This window comes from Rhea americana, unplaced genomic scaffold (assembly GCF_003343005.1).
Source record: "Rhea americana isolate MKP2758 unplaced genomic scaffold, rheAme1 scaffold_8, whole genome shotgun sequence".
NCBI lineage: Eukaryota > Metazoa > Chordata > Aves > Rheiformes > Rheidae > Rhea > Rhea americana.
Genome location: NW_028186978.1, coordinates 785423 through 812809, shown reverse-complemented (window position 1 = coordinate 812809; position 27387 = coordinate 785423). Strand labels below are relative to the sequence as shown.

At 35.5% G+C, this 27387-nt stretch overlaps 1 protein-coding gene across 4 annotated transcripts in view; it reads left to right on the top strand.

Annotated features, from left to right (window-relative positions):
* The first annotated feature begins 242 nt into the window (after nucleotides 1–242).
* CEP135 (centrosomal protein 135) overlaps nucleotides 243–27387 on the top strand; it is a 40079-nt gene continuing 12934 nt past the window's right edge. For 3 of the 4 annotated variants that reach the window (XM_085322714.1, XM_085322715.1, XM_085322717.1), the window contains exons 1-19: nucleotides 243–391; nucleotides 4444–4606; nucleotides 5851–6041; nucleotides 7314–7481; nucleotides 9010–9151; nucleotides 10524–10608; nucleotides 11612–11740; nucleotides 13457–13672; nucleotides 14238–14303; nucleotides 14764–14914; nucleotides 15939–16132; nucleotides 16281–16424; nucleotides 16962–17105; nucleotides 20322–20399; nucleotides 20555–20706; nucleotides 22318–22433; nucleotides 22516–22670; nucleotides 23298–23353; nucleotides 24479–24647. In XM_085322714.1, coding sequence (XP_085178840.1) covers nucleotides 4494–4606; nucleotides 5851–6041; nucleotides 7314–7481; nucleotides 9010–9151; nucleotides 10524–10608; nucleotides 11612–11740; nucleotides 13457–13672; nucleotides 14238–14303; nucleotides 14764–14914; nucleotides 15939–16132; nucleotides 16281–16424; nucleotides 16962–17105; nucleotides 20322–20399; nucleotides 20555–20706; nucleotides 22318–22433; nucleotides 22516–22670; nucleotides 23298–23353; nucleotides 24479–24647 — 2469 coding nt within the window. In that variant the 5' untranslated portion in view covers nucleotides 243–391; nucleotides 4444–4493. Of the gene's footprint in view, nucleotides 392–4443; nucleotides 4607–5850; nucleotides 6042–7313; nucleotides 7482–9009; nucleotides 9152–10523; nucleotides 10609–11611; nucleotides 11741–13456; nucleotides 13673–14237; nucleotides 14304–14763; nucleotides 14915–15938; nucleotides 16133–16280; nucleotides 16425–16961; nucleotides 17106–20321; nucleotides 20400–20554; nucleotides 20707–22317; nucleotides 22434–22492; nucleotides 22671–23297; nucleotides 23354–24478; nucleotides 24648–27387 lie in introns of all 4 variants that reach the window. The other variant, XM_085322716.1, reaches the window with a different exon arrangement.

Genomic DNA, 27387 nt, shown 5'->3' with positions numbered 1-27387 from the left:
TGACCAAAAGGAGCCCATCAGTGCTGCGGCTGAAGCTTGTCACATTTCTGGGGTCGCAGGGAGCTGCTCTTGGCTCCGGTCCCGGCTTGGCTTTACCGTCTCCTTGGTTTCTTGCTCCAGGGCTGCGGGAAAGCCCGCCGCCCGCCAAGCTTCCGGGGAGGCGAGTTCGGGAAAAACGGGCGGCTCCGGGCCTGCCGCGGCGGGCGGGGCGCCGCGCGGGGGCTGCCGGGAGCGCGGAAGGGGCGGCGCGGCGTGGCGCGGCGGTTGGCGCGGCCGTTGGCGGGCGCGTGCCCCGTTGCTGCGGTGACTGGGCGGAAGCGACCGCTGCGCCGCGCGCCATTTTCAAACCGCCGGTCCGGCCGGGGCCTGCGGAGCCGGAGCGCCAGCCCGGGTGAGCGCTGCGAGGGAGCGGCCGGCGGGCGGGCGGGCACAGCTCCTCGCGGCCCTGCCCGGGGCGGGGCGTCGCGTCGCGTCGAGCAGGGGGAGGGAGGCGGTTGCTGTGGGTCCGCGTCGCCTCGTGCTCCTGTAGTGCCAGCAGCGGCTCCTGTCGCAGCGCGTGTGCTGGGCCGCGTCATTCCCTTGGCGCCGGGGAGAGCCGTTCAGCACGAGCTCCCGGGCCCTCGGCTCCCCCTCGCTCCCCAGCCTCCCCTTCCCCGCCCGCCGCAGCGTCTCGCCGAGGCCGCCCTGAAGCGTCGCAGCTACTGCGTAGTGGCTTTGCTCTRGGAGAACGTGCTTCTAACGGGGTGCCTGGAGAGACTGACGGGGGTGTGGGCGGGGAAAGGGAAAATAAACCTATTTCAAAGGGGAGAGGGCTTCTGTAGGCATAGATTGTGTTTACTGAAAGGTCTTCCATATACGTTGCAGTTTGGGGAGACTGTGCTATAATGTAGACTTACTGTTTTTAGTGACTCTTCAAAGAAGAAATCCATTTTCCTAGGACAAAAGTTGTCTTTCTAGTAGCAAATTGGTGACACTTCAGAACAAGCGTAGTGCCTGAATGCCTTTGTCAGAAGTCAACTCCCAGCAAATCAAGTTGCAAACAAATGGTGCCAAAACAACAAATTCAGACTTACTGAATTTCAAGGTACTGCAGGTACCTTGAAAATGTTATTACAGCTGCCCTTCACGATACAGCTGTGGATCCTGTACCTGACTGTAATATAGTAAGCTTAGTCCACTGGGTGCCTTTTTTATATGAATGGAAAAAAACCCCTACATCTTCATAGCAAAATGAGCAACACAGCAATTCCAGGACAGAAACAGATGCTTTGTGAACATCTTTCACAAAACAGATGCCTCCAACCCTGCTGCTCAGTTCTCTCAAATGAAAAAGTTTGTGACCTAGAAGTTTACAGGTGCAAAATACATGTATTGTTATAAAAAGCTAGTCCTTCAAAAGACTGCTCACAAGCATCCAGGTATCTCACAAAATGAGCGTATGACTGTTGCCCTCTTTAGCAGTCTTCATGAGCAAAGGATAAACAAACGAAAAAGGCTATTTGCTATAAATCTTTCTCCTGTGAATAACAAAKATCTGCAGATTTAGACATCTTGATAAATCCTTGTCTGGAAACTCCTGCTTGAAGGTACTATTTAGTCCCTTTTCATTTGTTTATCTAATTTTAAATAGATGTTTCTTATCTAAAATGGAAATTGTATTTTCTTCCTAGGAGGGCTAATGTACATGAAATGTGTAGATATTGGATGACGTGAGCTATTTATGTAATTAATGTAGCCTTTTTTTTTCTGTGGGAAATATATTGAAACAAAGTTGTTTAAGTGTATCCTAGCAAAATTGCAGACAAATCTAATAGGGTCAGCATGCCTTATTGACATGACTCAGAACAATTGYGACAGAAAGACTCACAAGACTATTAAATTTCATTAAAGACAATGATGTTCCAAGTTGACTTGACTGGGTAAGAATAGTTCAGTTGATGGAGAACACTTGAATTTACAGAAAGCTTTTGAGAAGGTTCTTTACCAAAACCTTTAGGAAAATGCATTTCTTTTGGAATTGAAGAAAAAAAAGTGTTATTTAACACTGATAATTGATCTGAAGAAAACTTACACAGTAAAGGGAAAAGTTTTCTCATTATGTGGAATTGTTAAGAGGTATCCAAAAAGCTGTAGAGGAATATTACAGCACTAAGTGATAAAATGGGGTTTAAGGGCCAGTGTTGATAAAGGCAAATCACGAACGCTAGGGGGCTGTTGTCACTCAAAAAAAGAGATGTTAGAATCATTAAATAGAGAATGCTACAGCAGATATCTTTATAGCTGCTATATGAATCTTTGGTGCAGCCATATTTCAAAAACAAGGTGCTCAGAAGTGCACTCAGTTTCAGAAAAGGCACAGAAAGGGGTGATAAGGTTAATCAGCTATATGCAGTGTTTTTGCACAAGCTTCCAGAAAGTTTTGGAAAATAAATTACTGAGGAGGGATATGTTAAATATACCATTGTGAATGACTGAAACCATGACTAAGTAAAGAGTTATTYTGTATGTCTTCATATCCAAATGGATATAATTTATATACAAATATCTGATAGCAAGAATTCATTGCTATCAGGATTTGGATATAAACGTGCTAAAGACTCTAAAAACAGACGTGGTAGAAAGGTCTGTCAGGTGCTATTAAAATAATGATTTAGGTGTAGGACAGAGTCCCTATAACCCTAAGGTTATAGTAAAAGAAGATAATTTAAGAGGATGATTTGCCTCGTGTTTATTTATGTTTTATGCTTTCACTGTTGTTACTGTCAGAGATGCAGGGTATTTGGCCAGACTGATTTTACTGAATYGGTACAGCAGTTCTTCTGTTTGCTTTGTATCTCGAGAAAGGTGTGTTTTCCTGATGGAGAAGTTACTAGATGCTTTTTGATGTGATAATAACAATTCATCTTTTTAACTACTRTAGTTCTTAAGGAGAGAATGTGCTCAAGAGTTATTAGCATACTTTTCTAGTAAGTAATATAAGATGGATTCCTGAGATTAGTTCTTAGCCATAGTAACACGATCACTCTCTTTTTTGAATTCAACATAAAGAATCCTCAATGTGAATGCAGAAATACCAAAGTCATCRCTTACAGCTTTTCTCTTTGGCTGCCAAAGGAGAATGAAGAGCTTTTAGAATAATGACTTAMTACTGTCCATTACTGGTTTGTGGAACGAAATGTTCCTTCTCCTTCAACCAATCTAGTACAATGTATAAGTTGTTGTTCTCCATGCTGTTGCCCTTTATATCTCAAAATCCTGAACCTCTTCAAATTAGTGTTTTGGTAATCCCTGGAACAGATCCTGTGCTCACAAGGGTAGTGATTTTCTCTCATCTGTTGAGCAGTGCCTGGCAACTGTAGTCCTACTATTAGACCTATTTGTACTGTTTTGATACAATTAGATGAAATCTTCCTTTCCAGTCTGACATGAAACTTTTTTTCTAACTTTATTATTAATAAATAATTTTATTTTAAATACTTGCATAATTTTTGTCGGTTTTATCAATCCCCTATTTTAAAATCTAGGAGATTGCAAAACAGCATAGTTTAGATAACAATTTATATTCTTTCACCTGTCTATGAGATGCAAACAATGCTTCCTCCAATTCATAGTTTGGCTACTGAGGTCTTCTGCATAAAGAGCAGGTTAATACTGCAACTCCTGAAGAAACATGAGGGAAATGTTTTACAGAAATAATTAGTTTTCTAAAATATGAATAACTATTGAGGACATATGTTTTCAAATATCTGAGAAATATCAGCTTTWGTATTCCATTTCATTTCTCATTGTATAGCTAAATCAAAAAGACATAAAGATGTGAAAATGCTTCCCCCCTCAAGTGTAGCTGTCAAAAAAACTCATAAAGGGATTCTTGAACTGAATTTTTCAGGAAGCTCTGTAGTTAGGACTGTCCCATAGTGAGGGTCATTTCTTTCCTGCTTTCCCAAATAGAAAGGTCAAGTTCAAAATGTTAATCTGTCCTCAACATTTTATTTTTTTTTTCACATTTTTGCTTACTAAGTCAATCTTTTGTTAAGTCTATATAAGAAAGAAAAAAAGCATGGAGGAATTTAGAAAATAATCTGTTAGTTTGTTTTTTAGAAGATGCCTTGATGATTGTGATTAAAAGCATCAGAATCCACTGATTTCATTATCTTCCCATAGTAAAATGTTTTCAGAATTTGTTTCTTACAGACTGGAAAGAGAATTTTATGTTCGTATTATAAAATGTTATGAAATGCTCAGATAGAAATAACTAATTTTCAAGGTAAATACATCTTTGTAAAGAAACATGTAAAACTTTTCAAAAAATTTTAATTGTTTTGATTTTCCTAATTTTTTTAAGAATATGCTTAAATATTTCCTACATAAAAAAAATCCATTATTTTTTCTATATTACTGTCATTTTGAAGGATAAATGCTGCAACAGACAATCTTTTGCAGGTGACCTGTTTTTCTTGAGTGTGAGAAAGCAAGTTTGAGGTGTGTTTACAATGACCACAGCTGCAGAGCGAAAGTTCATTAATCTCAGGAAGCGTCTAGATCAACTGGGTTATCGGCAGCCGTTGGGAGTGGAGAGTTTACCTCTGGTGGAAAAGCTTTTTAGGTATTGTGATTCTCTATTCAAAAGGAGATTCATTAAAAAACATAACTCGTATGCCTTTTTTGATTATGACATACAAGTGAAAATGCTTAGTCTGAAGATTAGCTTTGAAATAACATTACTTGAAAATAATGCTTTGTTCTGGTGTTTCTGAGGGGGTCAAATGGATTTGCTTAAGCAATCAGAACATTTTAGGATTTAATTTGGTAGAATTGGTTCATAGTTCTAAGGTTTATGGTCTAAAAAAATCTTAGTTTTTAGCCTCATAAGAGAACTAATAGTTCTAAGAGTTAGATAACTATGTAATAGACTTATATGAGAGTTTTCTTTTATATACTGATAATTTTCTAACATAACAGTTACTATTGATATGTGATTGAAAGACACATTTACAACTGGTCATATCTGCTGATGTCTGAACTGTGACTGAAGAGAAAATGTTCACAGCTCAGTTTTTTTATGATTCCATTTGGAGAAGTATATGTAAAAATTTGTTATCTCTGCAGTTTGTTCTAGCAGAAGAAAACCAAGCTTTCGTGTGACCTTAATATTTCTGCCATTTCATGGCTTTGATGCCATTAGGAACATGGTAATTTCCATAGTAATCCAATTATATTTGTCTGAACATGYGCTTAGGTTAATATTCTTGTTTTAGTGCTAGCTAACATCTAATACAGATAAAAGAACTCTATATAGGCAGATGTGGAATAGTCTACCTTCAACATTAAGTCTCATTCTGATAGCTTACAGGTTTAATCACTGAATCACTGACTTTGATATTATTTTCACAAAAATGTTTATGGCTACTTATCACTAATCTCTTATGTAGCTTTTGATCTCCATATAGATAGTAGTACCCTTTTGATCTTTTTGATTGTTAACTTTGTGGTAACTTTCTTCTGTGATAAACAGTACTACAACTTTTGTGTGTAGAAGAAAAAAAAACTTGTCAATTTTGAATTTCTCTATGTAGAAAAGAGTTTATTCAATTATCAGATGCAAGCTCTTTATATGCTTTTTCCATTTTTTTGCATATTCATCATGTCCTTTCTTGTTTTCTTTTTTTTTGAGTGAATAATTCCGATCTTTCAGTTTTTCTTAATGAATGTTCTTTGCCTTTCTTTGAACCCATTTGTTCTACAGTAAAGATGGTCATAGTCAACATTTTTTTTTCCAAAATAAAAAATTGCATCTGCAATGTAAAGTTTGGTAACATTTCTAACATGTCTCATGTTCCTTGATTCCAGTGACCTTGTCCATACAACAGAGAGCCTGCGCAGTGCAAAGTTATCTGCTGGAAAGATAGAAAAAGAATGCAGCAATTATGATGCTATTTTGGAACCTTATAAAATAGAGAATGCTAAACTTACCAGGGAAAACAACGAACTACATTTAGAAATACTAAAATTGAAAGAGCAATCTGATCGTCGTATTAAAGGTAATATAAAAGTTGTGATGCTTTTTAGATCCTTTAGTGTCAAACTAAAATTGTGGACAAATCCCTGATGTACAAATTCACATGTGTGTATTTATGTATGTGAGTGGCACCTTTAATGAACTGAGGTTCACGTACAGATATTTCTTTTCTAGTTAAAATGCTTTTGAGCTCCTGCACATCATTGCTTTAATTAAGCATGAAACCATTTGAACCTTTTCACGTACATGTTCATATCTTGAATTCTTACTTTTTAGTTAAAATGCAGAAATCCTGTTGTAAAATGTGCCTTTTCTACAAAGGGTTTTTATTTGTATAAATATATATAAACTCATACTTAATGTGTTTTTGTGTGTATGTGTGTATATATATATATATATATATATGAAAATCCTTTTTAGTTCTTTTTTACAGTGTTTCACTCAACTGATATAAAATTCGTTTTTTAAAAGAATGCACTGAAGTTTTTAAAGCCAGTCATGCAAGCAGCATAAGTTATGACAGTTAGTATGTCAATAAAGCTCTCTTTTTTTAAGCTTTTTTTTTTTAATGAAACAGAGCTCTAATGATTATGCTGTTCGTCTGTCATTTTTGCTAGCTTTTGATCTATTGACCAGTGTCATGTGTGTTTGGTAGGGGCATTGAAACCTCTAAACATACCAATGWCCTACAGGATTTTTGGAAAAACTAAATAACAAAGACCCTCCCACCACCACCATTCCACACACTCAGAAGGGTTGAGAAGAGAGGTACTACTTAAGATGAAGAGGGAGGGAAAACTCCAACAGCAGCAATCTGGCCGATCAACACATTTAGGTAGACACTGACAGCAGCACGAGCTCTKTTTTATTGGCCTGCTGGCTAAGCAAAGTAAAAGGCGTGGGAAGAGTTCTGAGGTGGGTAGTGATGGGAACATGAAGAGAAACCCAAAGTGATTATGCTGTAAGGTAAAAGAATATACATCCATAGCTAAATAAGCAAGTACATAAAATGAGTGTGAAACAGAAGTTCAGACTTCTTACTCTTATATTCTCAACAATTTGGCAGAACCAGAAATGCTGGAGAAGTTTAGAGTTGTTTTTGAAAGAATGTAAAACCTACATGCAATGTTTAAACATAGGATTCTTCTGTGTTCTTTTCCATAAGATGAATTTTTCAAATGTCCTATGTTGATGCTATAAAGAAGAATAATAATGAATGGTAAGGATAATACTGTTTCCTCCTCCCTCTCTCACCCCTCTCCCTCCCCCTCCCCCCCCCCCAAAAAAAAAAAAGATTTGAAAGCCACCTTAAGGAAGATTGAACATGAAACAGCTGACTTGAAATTTCTGAACAACCAATATATGCATAAAATTAAAATACTGGAAAAAGAAAACAAAGCCAAGACTGAAAAGATTCAACAGCTTCAGGAGAAGAATCTACAAGCAGTGGTGCAAACACCAGGTAAGTGTAAAACAATCACAGATGTTTTTACTTTTTTATAGGCTTTTGTTGTTGTTGTTGTTGTTGTTGTTCTAGGCATTATCTTCTTTCTGTATAGCAAGAGGGCTTATTACAATAAAATAACACTGTCCAGCACAATAACATTACCTTTTGAAGCTTTTGGCTCTGGGGTCAGGTTGTGGTGTAGGCAGATTTGAATATGAACCTGGAGTCAGTGGAAGAGTATTAAGTTAAAACCTGACTGGAAGGTTCAATCAACAGCTAATTTTCTAATGCTGCTACTGATTTAGTCAGAGGCAGGTCTTGTTTGATGCATGGGTCTTCTTGACAATGAACTGTTGATATGTGAGTGTCTAATTCAGATTTTTGTGATCAAGATTCAGTAGTAGCAGGTCACAAATATATAATCCAACCCTCTGGAAGCTAACAATATTTAAAGTGTTTTTGATAAATTATTATGTACCAGATGTAACCTATAGGTTAGTGTCTTTCTCCTTTACTTGCTTCCCCCCCTCCCCCAATTAAGACTTGGTTTCAAAATTTCACAAACTACTACTCATGATTTCCCTTTTCTCTCTCAGTCATTTGATTACCTATGTGGTTTTGGCATCTGAAAGAAATCAGTATGTAATTAGAGGAAAAAATATCCTTTTTTTCTTAAACATTTAACTTTTTTTTGCATTTTTTTTTGTTCCCTTCAAAGATGCTGTGTTATACTTTTTTCTGTGTCTTTTTCCATACTAACTCCTCTATCTCCTTGGATTTTGCCATCATCAAATGTAGTGTGGTATTATTTATTTGTGTAAGAGAAGTAATTGTTCCCTCTGGAAATAGTACTGTTTTATTTTACATTCAAGCAGATGACCTACTCTGCTCTGATACATCTGTGTTGTTAATTCACTGAAATGACAAGAGGCTAGAAGGAAGATAAATATTAATAAACAGTGCAGAGGTTAGGTCACTCATAGGATAATTCTTAATTGTAAAAACAATTTTTTGTAATGTTTCAACTTAGCTTTTTTAGTTTCTTTAACTGCCAGTAGAAATGGTTACTGTACCAGTCAATCACCCACTTTTCTAGCCCCTCTCCTGCTAATAACTTGTCTTTTGCCTCCTTACTTCTCCTATTCTATATCCTGTTTTTGTCTAGGTTGCTGAATAGTGTTTTTTTTTTCCGTCTAAAGAGCAAAAATCTTTTTTTCTATAGCATTTTGTAGACTCCGATGCTTATAGCTGCTCTTTAAGCTGGAGCTGAAGGAGAATATTTAGCTTTCTAAATATTCTAGGAAGCTATGCTGGAATTCACATATTTCCTATTTCAAAGGTGGATTGTGACAAATTAATACTAACCTGCAAGAATAGTGTTGTCAGCAATGTAGAACTTTCACCAGCATACATCACTAAGATAAAATGATGGAATGTGCCAGTTCAGAAGTAGCTGAATAGATATGAATTTTCTTTATGTATAAAAGAAAGAGTCCCTTATTTTCATTTCAAATAATAAATATTTGCATTTGGGCTTTTTTAGGTGGCAGAAAAAGAAGCATTCCATTCAGGCGTCAACGCATGCAGATAGACCAGCCTGTCCCTCCATCAGGTGTTAGTGCCTATCCAGTTCCTCAGCCAGAGGACCCTTATATTGCAGACCTTCTTCAGGTGGCTGATAATCGGTAATTTAAAGAATTTTTACATTATAAATATCTGCTGCTGTGACTTTTTTTTTTTCCCTTTTCTCTTCTGCCTTTCAGAGATGAGATGGCATTTTGTGATGTTTCAAGTTCTTAAGTAGGATTCTGCTTTGTGATTGACAGTGCTGCCTGTGACAAAGTTGCAATGAGTATTTAATAAGCTGCTTATTTCCTTAAAGGATTTCTCTTAAAATTTCTTTATTGATTTTACTGTTATATCAGTTTTTAAATCAATTATTCCGGAAAGAACCTAGAGGTAATTTTTTTTTCCGTAAGTGTATTTATTTTGGAAGTCTGTGAYATTCTTGATTTTGTAATACAGGCTTGGGGCCCTGTATTGTGAGAAACTCAAGTCAGTTTAAAAAAAATTTTTTATTTGCGTATTAAATATATCTCAAACAATATTTTCTGCATTATTACTTTGTGTTAACAAAACTATTTTTGTTATTGAAACATTTCTTTTGGGAGCAAAGAGAAAATATTAATGTCAAATTGTTATGTGTGTATAACTTCTCCATGAATTGACCTATACAGTATATTACTACATTTGGGTGGAGAGGAAGCTAATTAAGTTCAACAAAGGCAAGTGCAGGGTCCTGCACCTAGTGAGGAATAACCACATTCACCAATACAGGCTGGGGGCTGACCTGCTGGAGAGCAGCTTTGCAGAGAAGGACCTTGGAGTGCYGGTGGACAACCAGTTAACCATGAGCCAGTAATGTGCTCTTGTGGCCAAGAAGGTCAATGATATGCTTGGGTGCATTAGGAAGAGTGTTGSCAGCAGGTCGAGGGAGGTGATCCTGCCCCTCTATGCAGCCCTGGGGAGGCCTCATCTCGAGTCCTGTGTCCAGTTCTGGGCTCCCCAGGACAAGAGAGACATGGAGCTACTGGAGAGAGTCCAGCATAGGGCTACAAGGATGATCAGAGGGCTGGAGCATCTGCCYTATTAGGAATGTCTGTGAGAGCTGGGCCTCTTCAACCTGGGGAAGAGAAGACTGAGGGAGGATCTTCTCAATGTATACAAATACCTGAAGGGAGGGTGTCAAGGGGATGGGGACAAACTCTTTTCAGCTGTCCCATATGATAGGACAAGAGGCAATGGGCRCAAACTGAAACGTAGGAAATTCTACCTGAATATGAGGAGAAACTTCTTTATTGTGAGAGTGACGGAGTAGTGGACCAGGTTGCCCRGAGAGGTTGTGGCATCTCTTTCTCTGGAGAKSTTCAAAACCCGCCTGGATGCAACCCTGTCTAACATGCTCTAGGTGACCCTGCTTGAGCAGGAGGGTTGGACTAGATGATCTCCAGAGGTCCYGTCTAACATCAACCATTCTGTGATTCTGTGACATTTCAGAATTCATGAACTTCAGTCAGAAGTAACAGAACTGCAGGAAAAATTGGAGATATCTGAACGTGGAATGAAAAATTATAGCAAACAGGTATGCTTACAGGATTTTTTATTATTTGACTGTATTAGTCATTGCAATAGCCTTGTTTATAATTTTTATATTAACTTCAGTGGAAAGCATTTAAGGTCTTGTGAAATACATTTATTTTAAATGGAGTTATTTCTTTCCTCTGCACCACTTTGATTTTATACTTTCTGAGATACCAGCAATACTAAAATGCTTTTAAAGGCAGTTATACTCCTTCTGCTCTTGTTATTGTATTTAGCATATTAAAATTTACATTGAAAGATCTGTGTTTGAGGATTGTCAGCAGAGTTTCTATATGTCTAGGGTTTTTTAGTGCACAGTATCAATTGCTTGAAAATCATAATTTGATCTACAAATATACTGGAAGGATATATGCATATTTTTCACAATTTTGACCATAGTTTTTGAAATTTGAATTTTTTGAATTTATCTATAGACAACAGTTTTTACAATATTTAATTAGAATGGACCAATAAGGTACATATTATCTTTAACTGAAGACATTGCACCAGATGTTCTGACGTTATTATAGCTCTCAAWAGTTGAGGAAGGGTGAGTACCATCCTATTTTTTTTTTGTTCTCAGCTTGGTTTTCCTATTTTCCGTGTTTTTCACACTGATGTAGTTGCTGAACAGAATTATCTGGTTTAAAAGCTGGTTCCACAAATTTAAAYGTTAGCCTCAGGTGGTTAATTTACAAAATCTATTAACTTCACTTTAATTTGAAGTTATTGGTTTCTCTTCAAGCAAATAATCTGGTAAGATTTTTTTTTTCAATATTTTTTCACAAACTTAGGTTTTACCTTCGATTCACTTATTTTTTATTTCAAAGAAATCTCTTTGTTCAGCAAAATCAAGAATTCAAAAATAATTGGATATTAAAAAGAAATGTAGCATTATTGGGTGYATCTTTTCTTACTGAATGTTACATAAGTGTTTGTTTGAACAAAGATTCTGTAAAATAGTATAGAAGATGATAAAGAAGTAATGTTTTTTTYCCTCAAAGGTTGAGCTAAGAGATAAAGAAATAGAGCGTCTAGTGCTAGCATTGGATGGTGGTCGCTCTCATGATGTTATATCTCTGGAATCAAGGAGTAAAAGTAATGAGAAGCTTATTGCCCATTTGAATTTACAGGTAATGGATTTATTATTAGTAGTTAGTCAAAGCTAAAAATAATGGCAATCTTAAAGAAGCCTTTCCAGCTGTTCTTTTTACAAAATATCGYTGTTGGATATAAACTCAATCTAACTTGCTTGCTTTGCTTTTTCAATAACAGTGTTTCTTACTTAAAGAAACTTCAGTTCTTAGTTTAGAAATCTTAGAATGTTTTTGATTAAAAAATGAATTCACATTTTTATATAGTAATGTTCATCTAAGAGTATTCAGAAAATTTCTGTATGATAAACTATTTTGACTGTGTTTGAAAAGATTTTTCTTTTTAAAACTTTGGAGTGTTTTTGTACATTCTGTTTATRTTATAGAAACTAACATTGTGTAAATATATGTATGATGAGGAGTATTCCTGCAGGTAATTGCATCAGAYAGTGGGGCATCCTCCTGGTTGAATTCAGATAGTCCTCACCTTCTGACATAGACTTGCAAGGAAAGAATAACTTTAAGATACAAATGGTTATGTTCATATTGGCATGCATTCAGTATTGATCTCAGAATAAGGATTTCTAAATGAAGTGCGGGGTACACACTAGACTCTAGAGCAAGTAAAGCCCATCTGTGCATGCACAAGTAAAGCCCATCTGTGCATGCACACCATCAATTCTGTTTTCCAGCTGAGTGTTGTTTTGTATACTAGTTATACATGATGTACAGTGGCTTGCAGAGTCAGGTTGCAGAGCTCGTTAGCTTGGGTTCASTGCTACAAGAATACAGATGAGCTATGACTTGGAAGCAGTGCAGCTATGTTCAGTGATCTTGAATTCTTAAGTCACGCAGAGCACAAACTGACGGCACAAAGAGTGTGCCCAGGGGTATATACTATGCTTCCAGCGTAGGATAAAGCCAGTTTTGGTCCAGCAAGTCGTCGTCTTCAGACTTGGTGCCAATATACCACTTTTACTCTTTGAAGATGTAGACTCCAAAGTATTTGTGAATGTAAGAGGGCTCAGGCCTGCTTTCCTGTCCATAGTAGTTTCTTCTGGAGTTCTGAGGAAAATGATATTGAGATGGAAGTGACAATACCTCTGTTATCCTGAAGTATATGTATTTTCAAGATATTCCAGGCTCCCCTTTTCCTGGATAATTTAATTTATTGTATGTGTATTTTCCCTCCTACTATATGTCCCTATCTTCTCTTCTRTTTACTCTGAGGAAAATACACTGTCAAAACCAGAATGTCTGTAGAGCAGGATTTCTGGGGATGTTGTGTTTAMGGGACCAAGATAGATCTTAGGAGTCTGATAAAGCTTCATTTTCTTGAAAGAGTAATGATGAAGTTAAGTCCAACTAATATACCAGAATGGTGGACAGAAGAAACCTTCCTCACATCTAGGGTAATTTAGCAAAGCTTTGAATACACGGGGTCTGCTGGACTGATGCCTGACACAGATTTCTGTACAGATCTCTGCTTTTCAGTAATTTACATTTTTTTAGAATAAACTTCATGTTTTGGTAGGTTATATAAAGAACATGGTGCAGTAGTGAATTTCTTCACTGTGCACCTTTGTAAGATCTTTTTTCCATGTTGATAGTTAGTATGTTCTAAAAATAGAAAATCTTGCCATTTTTTAACAATGTCTTTTTTTATTATGAGATACTGTATTTTGAAGATTTGGATGAACTTTTACTATCTTGTTTAACAATACATGTTAATATTTAATGAAAAATACCTTTTAGGTTGAGTATCTTCAGCAAACAAACAAAGAACTTGAAAATCGCATTCAAGATCTATTGGACACTAAACAAAATGTGACTAGTGAAGTGGTGCAATTAAGCAATAAAAATGAAGAACTGTGTCAAGAACTAAATGAAATAGACCACTTGGCACAGGAGTTGGAAAGACACAAGGAAATTGTGCTTGAAACTGCAGATAAGGAAATAGGAGAAGCAAAGGTAATCACTAATGCTTTGCAATGTGAAAGATCTGCTCAGCTCTCAGGTGGTTTTATACCTTTTAGCTGCAACAAACTACATATTGGCTTTTATAGGAAGATTTTTTTTTCCAGTTTACATAATATTGTCTAGCATTTCTCACTGAAAGATAATTCATCAGAGCAGTTTGGTCTTCTTACTCTATTAGGTGAGATGATTTAATTTAAGAGGCACTTCTAGTCTTGATTCTTCTGTGAACAGAAAATGAAACAAAAATCTGAGATTCTTAAAACTATTAGTATATAATAGGCAAGTGCTGCCTGTGTTTGCAAATTTTTTTTCTCTGAGAAGTAATGCAGTAGTTCTTTTAATTGCTGAGTTCAAAAAGAATAAAAATGTGTATGAAACAAATTCTTAGGAGCTTTATTGGATAYGTGTACTTAAAATCTGCCAATTTACAAGGAAATAATTATACTTTATTTCCTAYAAAAATAATTTATATATAATGTAAACATTTTCTTGTAACACAAATTGTTGTCGTTTTGAATATGTAACTYCTAACATGTAGTTTAATTTTGATTAATAGAAAGAAATTGAAAGAAAACACAGTGAAATACAGGATCTTGAAGAAACAATAACAAGACTTAAGTCGGTAAGTACAAATAATTTCAGTTGAAGTTTCTTCAAAAAATTCCTGATATAATTTGCTGTTTCCATTCACCATGTCTTGTTTGTAGCACTTTTATCATAGTCATCCAGATGATTCTTTCCTTTGTTACGAAAATTGTCAGTGATTTGCTCCTTTTTTTTAAGCAGAAAATTTGTATTACCCCCCAAATTCTATTAAACTAATGTAATAATTTTAACAGCTAAAGAAGCTATATCATATTGTTACAAAATAAGCTGAAGGATTGGAAAGTATGTTAAAAGTAATGCTTACTTTAATTCAATAACAGTAGTATAAAAATAATGATGGCCTTTAACAAATATTAAAGTATAAAACATCCGTGTTGAATAAAAGTGTGTAGTGAAGTCTAACAAAATATTTTATAACTTTTTCTGAATATCTTTATCGCTACTTAATTTTTTTGTAATACTGCTTGTCATTTTAGGAATTGTGTTCGTGTCGTAGAGAGAAAGAAAGACTGAGTGACGAACTCTTTGGAAAATCTGATGATAAAGAGAATCTTGAAGTATTGTTAAACCAGCTTGAGCAAGAGAAACAAAGACTGTCTGAAAAAGTAGAGAACTTAGAAATAAAAGGTAATTATCAAATAGAGCTTCCTTTAATTGATCTTTCTATAATTCTTGAGATAGCTGCATCTTAAATATGATTTTACTAATAGTACCAARAGACTTGATATGTGTCAAATAAAAAGCACAGTAGTTCTTCAGTCAGAGTTGAAATTAATTTTTTTCACAAAAGCCTATCTTCATTCTTTATTTGCAGAGTGAAAGATGAATCTTTTATTGTGATCCTACAGGACACCCTAATACTAGTAATRCAGTAGCTTTATACAGGATAAGTTATTTTGTCCAAAGCTTTTTTTCTGCCTCTGTCATCTCTCTGAGTAAATGAGTTCAGACTATGTTTCTTAGAGCTTTGTCCAGTTGGGTCATGAAAACCTCTAAGGTTCCACAGTTCCACAACCTCTCTGGGTAACCTGTTCCTTTTTTTTTTATTTATTTTGAGATTAAAAATTTTCTTTATATCGGATTAGAACTTTGCCCGTAGCAATTCATCACCATTGTTTCTTGCTCCCCGACAATGCTCCTCAGTGAATAGCCTTGTGTCATCTTATTGATATCCTCCTCTTGGCATTAACAGCCTGCTGTTAAGTTCTTGCCTGGAGCCATCTCCTCTCCAGGCTGAACAAGCTCAGTTCCATTAGCCATTCCTCACAGGGCAAATGCCATAGTCCCCAACCAGCTGGGTGAGTCCAGAGGAGGACCACTGAAGTTTATCAATGTCTATCTTGTACTGGGGAGRTGCGGCTGGGGGGGGACAAAACTGGACAATATTGTAGATGGGGTCTGGTGAGTGCTGAGTAAAGGGTAATAATCTTCCCTCAGTGTACACTTCTATTGGTGCAGCCCAGTACGCTGTCAGGCCTCTGTTTCTGCCAGAGTGGATTGCTGACTCATATTTAGCATACCATGAGCCAGAACCCTTACATCCTTTTCAGAAGACCTACTGCAGGGAATTAGTTCATCCCAAATGCAAATGTATTGCTGGAATTTCATGAGGTTCTTATATACTTAATTGTTTTTGTTTCTTTTTCTGCAGAACGAGAACTTGTCCTAGAAATAGAAAGAATGAGATTAGGATATGGTATTGCTCTAGGAGACAAATCTCCATCTCGTCTAGATGCATTTGTAAAGACTTTAGAAGATGATAGAGATTATTACARGCGAGAACTAGAATATCTTCAGAAAATGATAAAACGAAGGTCTAGCCCAAGCCGTAGAACTCCAGAAAAGGTACTGTTCCTGTTTTTTTCTGGAATTACAATTTATTGCATATGTATTTTTTGTGTATTATTACTACTGTGATTTTTTTCTTGTATTACTTAATTATCCAAATATTTTAATGTATATTTTAACATGCATTTTATTAATCACTTTGCAGAGTGAAGATCTTAGATTAGTCACCAGAGAAAGAGATGAGCTACAGTCTATGTTAGACAGATTTGAAAAACACATGATAGAAATTCAATCCAATGTGAAATTATTGACTGCAGAAAGAGACAGATTAAATGTTCTTTATGAGCAGGTAAAAAGAGATTGTTTGTAATTGACATTGAATTAACTAATTAATATTGTTTGTTTAAAAGAGGAAAAAACTTTTCTGCATAATAGAACTGGAGGTTCTTATAATATATTTTTCTTGGTTATATTCTATAGCTATTTTTATTCATTTTTATAAAATGATGTGTTGCAAAGTGTATTAACTTCAAAGCTGTTCTAACTTATTGTTCTGGCATTTGGAAAGATCTGGAGAAAGATCAGGAAAAAGTCAATAGAATGCATGAAAAAGTAGAATGAGAATATAGGTTGGAAAGTACGGAAGAAATAGAAATAGGTGATAAGAAAATAGAATAAAGTTAGGCTGTAGGTGGAACGATATAAGTTTGTTGGGAGGWTAAGTTCTCATGCCTCTGTGATTTAAGATTTTGGATGTCTGGGGAATAACAGGAATATAATAGCACTTCTATTATAATAACAGCATTTAAACTTACTTTCATTTTGTTAGTATATATGTTGTGTTAATTGGAATCCATGTATGCTAATAAACAATAAACTTTTGAAGTCTCAAAGTGAATTAAACAGGTTAAGAAGAGAAGCAAAACATAATCTGCTTTCTCAAAGTCATGTGGAAGAGGAAAGAGACATTGCAGTGACTGACTTTAGAAGACTAACGGCAGAAAAAGAAAGCCTAAGAGAAAAATTAAAGGTAATGGGACTTTTTTTCAGCTTCATTGCTTTCATTGAGGTAGTATATAGGAAATTTCGGCTTATTTGATGATACTGTTTGTGTCAGGCTGTCTGTTAGTTCCCCTTTTCAATAACTTTCAAACTTGTCTGATTTCAAGCTCACTTGAGAGAGCTGAGTGAGCTGACTCAATGAAACCTGTCTCTATGTGGCGATGAAGAGTGAGGAACATGCATAAATGCACAGCAGGTCAAATTTCATTACTTCTAAAAAAAAAACAACAACAAAAAACTTGTTGCTAGAAGTAATAATTCTCTCATTACTGTGATTTTTTTTTGACATTTAGCATTAATGTGTTATGTTTTACTCTGTTAGAATTAAGAGCATACAGTTTGGGGTGTTCCACTCACCACCACCAGACTATATTATTGGGCCATTATTATAATGTATACAGGTTTTGAAAACTTTCCAAAAATTCAGAAGTTTAAGAATCATCATTCATGGATTGATCAGTGGGCATACATATGTGAAGACAGACTGTGCTGAATGTTTTCATAGCTTGAGTTACTACCACCAAAATAGAGAAATGCAGTGTATCAGAGTACAGTGAGTAACTCTGACTTCTGTGCTAACACACGTCCACGCAGCGGAGGAGATAAGCTTCCAGCTCCGTCCTTTCCTGTAGGTGGTCATCCATACTTGCATGTGCACAGCTTGGCAGGTGAAAGYATTTAGTTATTTCAGCAGCATCTGCTGTACTGTAGCTATTCAGAAAGATGGCAGTAGCATCTTMCATGTGCACCATATTGAAATATCTTGCATAGCTGGGTGATACTTTGATATCTTCTTTTAACTTACAGGTCTTTAGTAGCAAATTATTTTTGGATGTTGTATATAATTGTGAACTGTGTTTACCAAAGTCCATTGAGAGAAGAGGAGGAAAGTCTTAGTTTATACTTTAGAGTTATGCATGGAAATTCATCTGTGGAAGGACATCAAGAACTAGGCTCTCTGAAAGTTAAAAAAAGAAAAAACAAAACAAAACAAAAMAAACCCAAACCATTTGTCCCATCGGTAAAATATAATAGTAATATAGTCTTTAACCTGCCTTATGCTGGGAAAGCATAAATTTGTGCCTTTTTCTGGATTTACTTGAGATACTTTGCATCTAATATTATGATAATATYGAGTTTGTTTTGAGCTGATCATAGYCCTTCAGTATCACTTTTGTCTTAAACACTCCATTGTGAACAGTGAGCAGGAAATCTAGATCCTGCTGACATCCAGAAAGAGTTTGCCATTGATTTGTGTAGAAACAGAGTTATCTTCCTAGCTCAGAAGTATTTGCTGTTGTAAATGAATGTTAACTTTATAATTATAGATTTGAATTTTTATTGATAAGGTTAGATTATTAGGACAGGATAACAATAGTAGATTTTTTATATTCACACTGTAGTTGAATTTTCCTATATAAACTGCAGTTTAAAATAGTTGCATGATAATTTGAAGTGTATCCAGGCAAAAATCTCCAGAGGTCCCTTCCCACCTTACTGATTCTATGATTCTATGAAAATGTAAAGTAAATATGCCCATGAACAGAAAAATGTATTTGTATAAACGGTGCCTAAATAATAGGAACTTCTGCTAAAATGGAATCATGAGGAATTTTAAGGTATGTAGTTAAAAATTATGTCATTCTAAACTTTGGTTATATAGGTATTTTGTTTGAATAAATCATTGCACTTGAACTATTTTGAGAGCAATTGTTTTGCATAACCATGTAAAACTTTGCTTCTGAAAGTCTGTGCAAAGCTTAATCCAGGTAGACTTATTGTTTATGCCTATTAGAGGGAGCAATCAAAAATCTTTTCCTTTTAAATRATAAAAGAAGAAAAATTGCTTAGTTCTTTCCTTTAGTTTTAGCAAACAATTATTAAGACAGTTAAATTCAACAACTTTTAGATAACTAAATCAAAGTACAGATATAACCTGAAAAGTGACTCTAATTTATATAAGGACACCAATTTTCACATGTGTTATTTAGTTCATATCCATGTCAGAAATGCTCACTTGCGACTAAAAAGCTTTTCCTCAGGCCAACCATGCAAATTCAACCAGAGGTAGTGGGCCCTTTTTAGTTTCAGTGCTCTGTGTAYGTTTTAGAAAGTGGATAGTTGCAAAAAATGTATATTATTTAAAAATTAAATAAATGATTATATTTTGGAATATGTACAGGGAGCAAAACTGTCAAATGCAATATTTAACCACTTTTTGAGCAAGGTGTTACCTCATTTTAAAGTGGACTTCATTTCTTGTAGTCTTAGCGTACTTGTTTTAAAGCCTCATTATCCTATAATGAAAGGAAACCTTTTCTCTGTTACCACAGGGAGTAAACAATGTATGCATAGAAACAGTGGGGGGAAAAAAAAAGTGTCTTTTAACTCTGCAGTAAAGTAAGTGGTAAGCTCTGAGATAAAGAAATACTGGCCTTAATAGCTCCTGTCTAGATTTAAAAATGCTAAAAGCACTGGTTTTTAGCTTTATGTCTTCTCTTAAAAAAAAAAAGAAGAGCAGTAGCAAGGGTTGGAAGGACCTTGTTTTGATACTCTTGGAAGAAAAGGAAACTGAAGTAAAGTTGTCACTCATATTTGAAAAGAGTATTGTACAAAAACCATCAAGCTCAGGTCTTTAGGAAATTTGAGAGTTTGCTTAATAATTTCACTGCAGTTGTGCACTGAAGTGACACCAGACAAATCATCTCAAACAAGACTTCATAGGCTTGGAGAATAACCAGTTAAGTTTGTAGTATGTCTTACGTTTCATATTTCCAAGGTTGTATTTGCACAAATACAATGTTAATTCCTTAAATTAATTTTAAATGACTTAGAACATTACTAAGTTCTTGCTAAATTTCCTATTGCCCTGTAGCTCTAATTTTTCTTGCTACCTTTCCTGTTACCCTGTAGCTCTAATTTTTCTCCAACACCTCACAGATATTATTTAAATTGGGACCAAATATAAATGTATCTTTTTCACCTAAAAATCCTGTAAAAGATTAACTCATRTAGAACAATGTTATACTGACCTTCAGGTATTTTCAGCCTACACTCTGTTGTTTTATAGAAGTAACTTTACATTGGATTGTTCATCTAAGAGTACAGAGCATTGTTTTCTTAAATCGTACTTGAATCTAAAAATGTATATCTTATTGCATGTAATCCTATACCTCTATCTCAGATTCAGCAAGAAGCAGCTAACCTGGAAAAATCAAAGATGCAGCATGATATTTCAGAACTGGAAAATAATATTCAAGGGGTAAGTGCATTTATATCAAGGAAGTTTTTATTACTTCTAGAATAGGATAGACTTTTCAAACAATTAGTTTTGTTAGCTGTTTTCGACTTAAATTTATATAAAAGCTAAGTTGTAGAAGGTGTCTACAACAATAAATGGTCTTTTTTCAATTGCAGTTTGAGATGGAAAGATGTGAACTGAAGACAACAATCTCTGTCCTGAAAGAAAGAATAAATTCATTGGAAAATGAATTAAAAATGAAATCTAGTAAACTTGCCCAGACATCAGATGATTCTTCTCAATTTAAAGCTGAGCTTTGCTCACTTCAGTAAGTTTAGCACAAAATGTGATCTTTCGCAGATGCTAGCATAATTTTGTTTGTTCTAAATCTATATAGCTTGGGAAACAGTAAAATACTTTCAAAATATCTTCAAAATATTTTTGTCTTAAGGACATGTAAATGTGAGTAAGAAAAGTGCTATGGTGGCTTCACAGCAGGCTCCTGGGCTTATTTGGTAAGCAGATACACAGAAAACTTTTTCTTTTAATTGGGAGTGAAAACTTTCTCCTCCTAGAATTGCTTCCTCAAAAACCATGTTCTCTGCTTTCAAATGTAGCAGAATAGAAATTTCTTAAAGGATTTCCAAATGTCATTTCTTAAAACAAAGGCAGATGCCTGTACAAGCTGCCTCACTAGGACCAAACTGTGCCAGATTTACAGAAATTTCAGTAATACTGAAGAATTTATGCCAAGCGTTAGGCATTGAAGTTTTGACAGTTGAATGGTTGGTTCATGGAGAGCCATTCTCTTAGGGCATCTGACTTGAACCATTTTTCCTGTGTCCATCTTTTTCGTATGCTATTGTTATTACAAACATATTACAGTTTGGAGAGCTGACATCTTATGATCCATAGGGGTCAATGGAGTTTTGCCAACTTGATCAAAAGTGGAGGGTCAAGTAAAGGGCTTGTGAAGGGCTATTTAATAGGCTGGCCTGTATTAAAGTTGTTTCAGGAAACAATTCCCATCAAGTATCTAAACATGTTGAGATAAAAAGAGGCCTTAGAGAAAGTGGAAATAGATTACTGAAAAAATCTGAACAAAAATTTGGAAATCTGAGGTCTAGTTTAGGTGGAAAGGAGAGCCTGAGATGTAAGATCATTACTGGACAGGTAATGTTGTAGATAAGAACTTAGACATGTTTTGCAAGCCAGGATCTGGGGGACACAAGAAAAGACTGCAGAACAGTACTATATTATATATTACTGTACTGTATAATGGTACAATAGCAGGGGTAGATAATTAARAACTGATGCTCAGAGGCATGCCTTGGAGTTCATTTAAGGCTCCCCGTTGCAGAAAGAAGGTTTATTGCCAAATGCAAATGGCAATAAAAATGGCTCCCATGTTATTTTTTTTCATCATGTGGGTGCCGAAGTACCCACATAACTTTTTTTTTTATGCTGTTTATTTCTTAGTACARCTGCTTATCTGTGGAAAGTTTTCAGTATTTGCACAAAAATACATGACAGTTTTTCTAAAAAGGAGCAATTTCTTTTTTCTGTAAATTGTAACATTGAAAAAGTGTGAGGAATCCTGTGCCAATAACTACGTTCCCTGAAAAGTCTTCAGAAAGTAAGTGTATTTATTAGTAAAATCATGACTTCATTGATAAAGCTGAAATCTTTTGTTAGATTCCTTTACAATGGTGTTGAGGTGGACTTGCTGTTGGGGCCATGGCAACCTAGTGGTATTGGCTTCAGCAGTCCCTGAAAGTTTTCTCCCCCCCCCCGCCATGCTGCTGGTCAGTATGGTACAACCCACCCCATCATGAGGTTACACTAGAACTGTTTCAGCACTTCACGTAGCTCAAGAGCCTCGAATTGATGACCCTGACAAAGTTCTCAATTTTTTTTCAACTCTATATTGTTTTCCCAGGCTCTTAAATGAACAACTCCAGAGGTCTGTTGAAGATTTACAGCACCGATTATCTCTCAAAAAGGATGAACTGCAGTTAGCTCAAGAAGAAATTGTAAAGCTAGAGGAGAAAATAGGTAACTTTCTTTTTCTTTTTTTTTTTTTTTTTCCTCATACTTGCTTTTTTAAAATCAAGAATACTTTTTCTTTTATTTGTAGATAGGTTAAACCAGAGAAACACATCCCAGGATGAGACAGTCAATGTGCTTAGAAGTACTATTACTGTTTTGGATAAGGAAAAGGACAGTCTTCAAGAAACTGTAGATGAAAAAACAGAAAGAATTGCATGCTTAGATGACAACTTAGCTAACAAGGTATGTGCAGTAAAAATACTACTTTATACTCCGTATGGAGTGCAGTTACATTTTAGGCAAGTATTTTACCTTGATGACAAAAGACTGCACAGAGCTCTGGGCATATATATTTGGATCTGGACAATACTAAGGRTCGTTTGTCAACTCAACAGAATTTTAATTATGATTGTTGGTGTAGTCCTTCAACACTCTAAGAAATAGAGGAGTATTATTTRCGTTTTGCTCTTGGAGGTATATCTTGAGGTATGTCAAAATAAGGCTCTAACTTGAGGTGACAAGGTCTGTAGCTGATTGCCCTCTCTTTTTAACAGCAAGACAATCCATTTGTCAATAAAAGAAGGAACCTTGGAAGTTTGARTGTACAATTACTTGATGCAATTTCTGATTGTTGAAGAGTTAAAATAAAGGCTTAAATTTAAAGGTCTTTAGCTTTTAGGGGGCAGGTATAGCTCAGCTGGTTAGAGCGTGGTGCTCAAGGTTGYGGGTTCAATCCCTGTATGGGCTATGCTGAGGGTTGGACTAGATGACCTCCAGAGGTCCCTTCCAACATTACCATTCTATGATTAAGTATCCTAGTATGTTGCAATATAATATTACCTAATACAATTTTTGCTTTTATTTCCATAGGAAAAAACAATTACTCATTTGAGGCTAACTCTGTCGGAGTTGGAGTCCTCGACAGAGTAAGAAAAGATTAAAACACTTTCTYGTGTAATTTTTTTTCTCTAATGAATATCTTTGGTGTTCTTAAAGCTATAGTAGATGGCTTTTTTAAATACTTTGATGTTTTAATTATTTTGGTGCTTAGTTATTTTTGGTGTAATTATTAGTCAGGTAAAGGAGTGTATGCTATTGAAAAAGGTATATGTGGACTTTTGAAGACACTTTCCTTACAATTACATGGTAGGCTGCTAAGTTGTTAAGGCAGGCATTAACGATTGCTTTCTATTTTTGTTTTTCCTAATTAGGAACAATCTTAATTCTCAGTTAAAAAAAAAAAATGGCTTTGTAGCATTCTAAGTACTGCACTAGATACTATTAGATTCAGATTCAGAACTGATCTCTAATTATTGGGAAGCTAATTCTTCCTGCTTAAATTACCAGCATTCTCTTAATCAAAATATTCTGCTTTATTGTCTGCTTTTAAATTCTTGCTTTTTAGTTTTCTAGTGAGTTTTATCTGATCCTTTCTTGCCAGTTTTCAAACACCACTTCTACACCTGTGACTTCTCAAAAGAAAACAGTTAAACATCTGAAGACCAGTTTAACTGATTTTTTTGTACTTTGATGCATGAAGTATCTGTGGCAAGAGTAATAGAAATATTCATGAATTTTCATAAATATTTGCATTTTTTTTGTTTATTATCTTCTTTACTCTTGATTGTTGCCTTACAAGTGTAAGCTATATGAGGATGGATCTGTCTGCTTCCTTCATCGTATTGATATGCAGTCGCTAACAAACTGTAACCACTACTAAACGCAGACAAACAAAAAATCTGTAATTACCATAACTGCATAATAACTGTGTAATTTTTTTCATGCCAGATACATCTTCAAAGTTGAAGATGAACTCTATTTGTTTGAATATGTTGAAACTTTAAAACCTTATTTTATTTTCCTACTTTATTAACTCAAGGCCTGTGTAATGATGATAACCTGTTTGTCGGCTTTTACAGAGCATGAAGTTTAGCATCTTTTTCTAAATTTTTTATATACTCAGAACTCATATCTGATAATTTTCAACRGTATGTGGTATAGTATGAGGAGGAACGTTTTAAATAAAATTTTCAAAATCCCCTGCTTGATAGCCAGCTGAAGGACATGCTGAGCAACAGAGACCGCGAGATAGCTAGTCTACATCGCCAGCTTGATGCATCCCACATAGAGCTTGCAGAAACAGGACGAGTAAAGGAAATAGCTCTGAAAGAAAACAGACGATTACAGGATGACTTAGCTACAATGACGAGAGAAAACCAGGTATGAGTGTGCTACGTGGTATTGAAGTATTATGCATTGCTTGCCTACATTTGGTTGTAAATCAAAGTTGCTACACCCTGGGTTTTGACTTGATATATGTAATTATCAGTATTTGTTGAACGCTGAGGTATTAATAACTGAGTAGAAATGGTAAAAGCAATTACTGTTAGTACTTTTAGTCTAGTTGGTACAGTGGAGAAGAAATAAACCTTTCAGTTTTGTCTCCTTTCCTCAGATTAAAAAAATAAAATAAAAGCAAGCTAAACAAATTTAGTGAAAGATGCAACTGTACTGTAATAAAGTTTATATTAATTAGTTATATCACTTGCTAGTTGGTAGTTAATTCATAGAAACTGGTAGTTAATTCATAGAAACTGGTAGTTAATTCATAGAAACTGGTAGTTAATACCTGTGGAACAGGGAGTATATCGATGGCAAGAAAGCAGAAGAGCAGATGACAGGTCATTAGTGCCTCATAAATAAAGAGGAGAGAAAAAGATTGTTGATACCTTTGAATGTATTCTGGTGCATAGTCATTCTTGCATTTTATCTGTCTCGTTCTGTGGAACAACTGATGTGTCAGATGAGGGGTGCAACACTGAGATTAAACTGTACATTCCAAAACATGCTAATGTTTTCATTCTGTAAGCCTTAGTAAAAGTGACTCTAAAGATGTGTTGACAGGCTTTTTACCTCCTGGTCTGGCAAGGTCAGTGTCTATTAATAAGTGTTGCTCTGCAAGAATTTTGCTTTCACTGATGAATTGGGAGAGGTTAATTTGCAGGAAGGAGAGATGAGAGAGCTTAAATACTAGGAAACAGAATTGAAGAAAACTTTTATTTTTTTTTTTAAGGTGCGATACTCTTGAATAGTCTGAATTTGTTTCATGGTTTCAGAAATGGATAAGAATGTACAGACCATGGGAAATAGGAGGGGTTCTCTTTCCAATGTGTTAAGATTGTATTGGGTTTTTAGATGGTCAATTCAAAGTGCTATCTATTTTCCTRGAGAAATGTCCTTATTAGGATGTCTTGGTTTGGTAAGATAGTCATGGTGAGGTGGTATCTCAGAGTTTGGCAGTATATTGCAGCTTTTTTGGGTGAGGTTCTTTGCTTTGGATTTTTGTTTGTTTGTTTGGAGATTATGTTCAGGTCAAAAAAGGACCCAAGTATGAAGAGTTTTATGTTTGTCTACTTCATTTTTTTCTTAGCTATCTAGTGCTTTACAATCAGTGTACCTCATTGTTAGCAGCTAGCTGGTCAGCAGCTTCAGGCCAAAATGTTTTTATGTTCTGATTTCTTAGGTAAGTAGGAAGTAGTTTGTTTATGATTGCCTAGTGGCTCTGAGACTTGACCCATGTGTATTCATCAACATCCTTCCAGCTGGAAGATGCACAATCTCTCTCAGCATTCAATGACTAAACACATTTCCTTTCGACGTGTATGCTAGAAGGGCACAGCTTAAACTTATGTCAGCAATAGAATAAAAATTGGAAAAAAAATCTTTAGTGCTTTGAAGAATTACCTATTTCCCTAGGATATCATTGGGCTTTAGAATGAGCCGTGTAATTTATATTTTATTGAAAGATAAACTGTCTCAAGGTGATGGTGTAGGTGAAATAAAAATTCTGTAAGGTAGAAACAGTTGAAGTCCAATGAACTAAACTTCAAACATTGTTATTTTTCCTGTAGCCATCATCTTGAGAAGTTCYCCTGAGTTGGTCACTCGCAAAAATAGCCACTGGAGTGTAAGGCCTATTCTATTAAAAGTTTAGACGGTGTGTATAATGCATGCCCATATCCACATTTTCTAATCAGCATTATTCTATCTCTTCTTACTTGGACTTCTCTGGGCCTTGAAATCCGTGGCTGAGAAAGTCAGAATTGTGTGCAGTCTTGTTAATTCTTCATATAAAGTTTGAGTAGTAGTGAGATGGTTTTGTGCACTACTTGATTACTGCYAACCAAAAGTCTCCTAGCTCCAAATGCGTGAGGTGGATATCCACTTACAACAGAATGTGCATATGAACAATATATAATAAAGATGACCAGTATTTATAAGGTAAGTTATAAATATTAGAAAAAGTTGGTTAGAGAGGATATTAATATGGTTWGAAGAGCTAGCCCACATTTTTTTTGCAGCTCATTACTGTCCATTGAGTTTGTATAACAAATGCAACTGTTACAACTTGYCAAGAGGTTCAAGTGCTTTGTACAATTTTTATACCAGATGCAAATGTTACTTTGAATTTGTTGTAAGTGTCAGCTCTAAAGATATCAGGGTCTTATTAGTTTAACCATTTGTTTTCATTCCCCTCAGTCAGCTCAGYTGAGGATGGTATGTACAATATGGCAAGGAGTTGTAAGTGATGGTGACTCTAAACAGATTTTGTAAAACACATGATTCAATACATAGATATACAGGTGTATTATTGAAATTATGGATGCCATTCACAGGTATCTAATAAAATGAAGTATTAAATACTTTCATAATATGATGACTAAAATTTACCTGGTGTTTTGCTGTGTTACCACAGAGTCAAGCAGCCTGCATTAAACAAATGCTAAATAAGGCATACCACAGAAATGGTGCTGTTKGTGAATGTTGACATACCATCAAAAGAGGGGAAAGCAATACAGCAATAGCCTATATTTCCCCCACACTTGATACCATCATGTGGTGTCARCTACTCAAGAAAGCATGTTTTCTTAATGCAGTGAAAACTGGGGCATTTTACCTG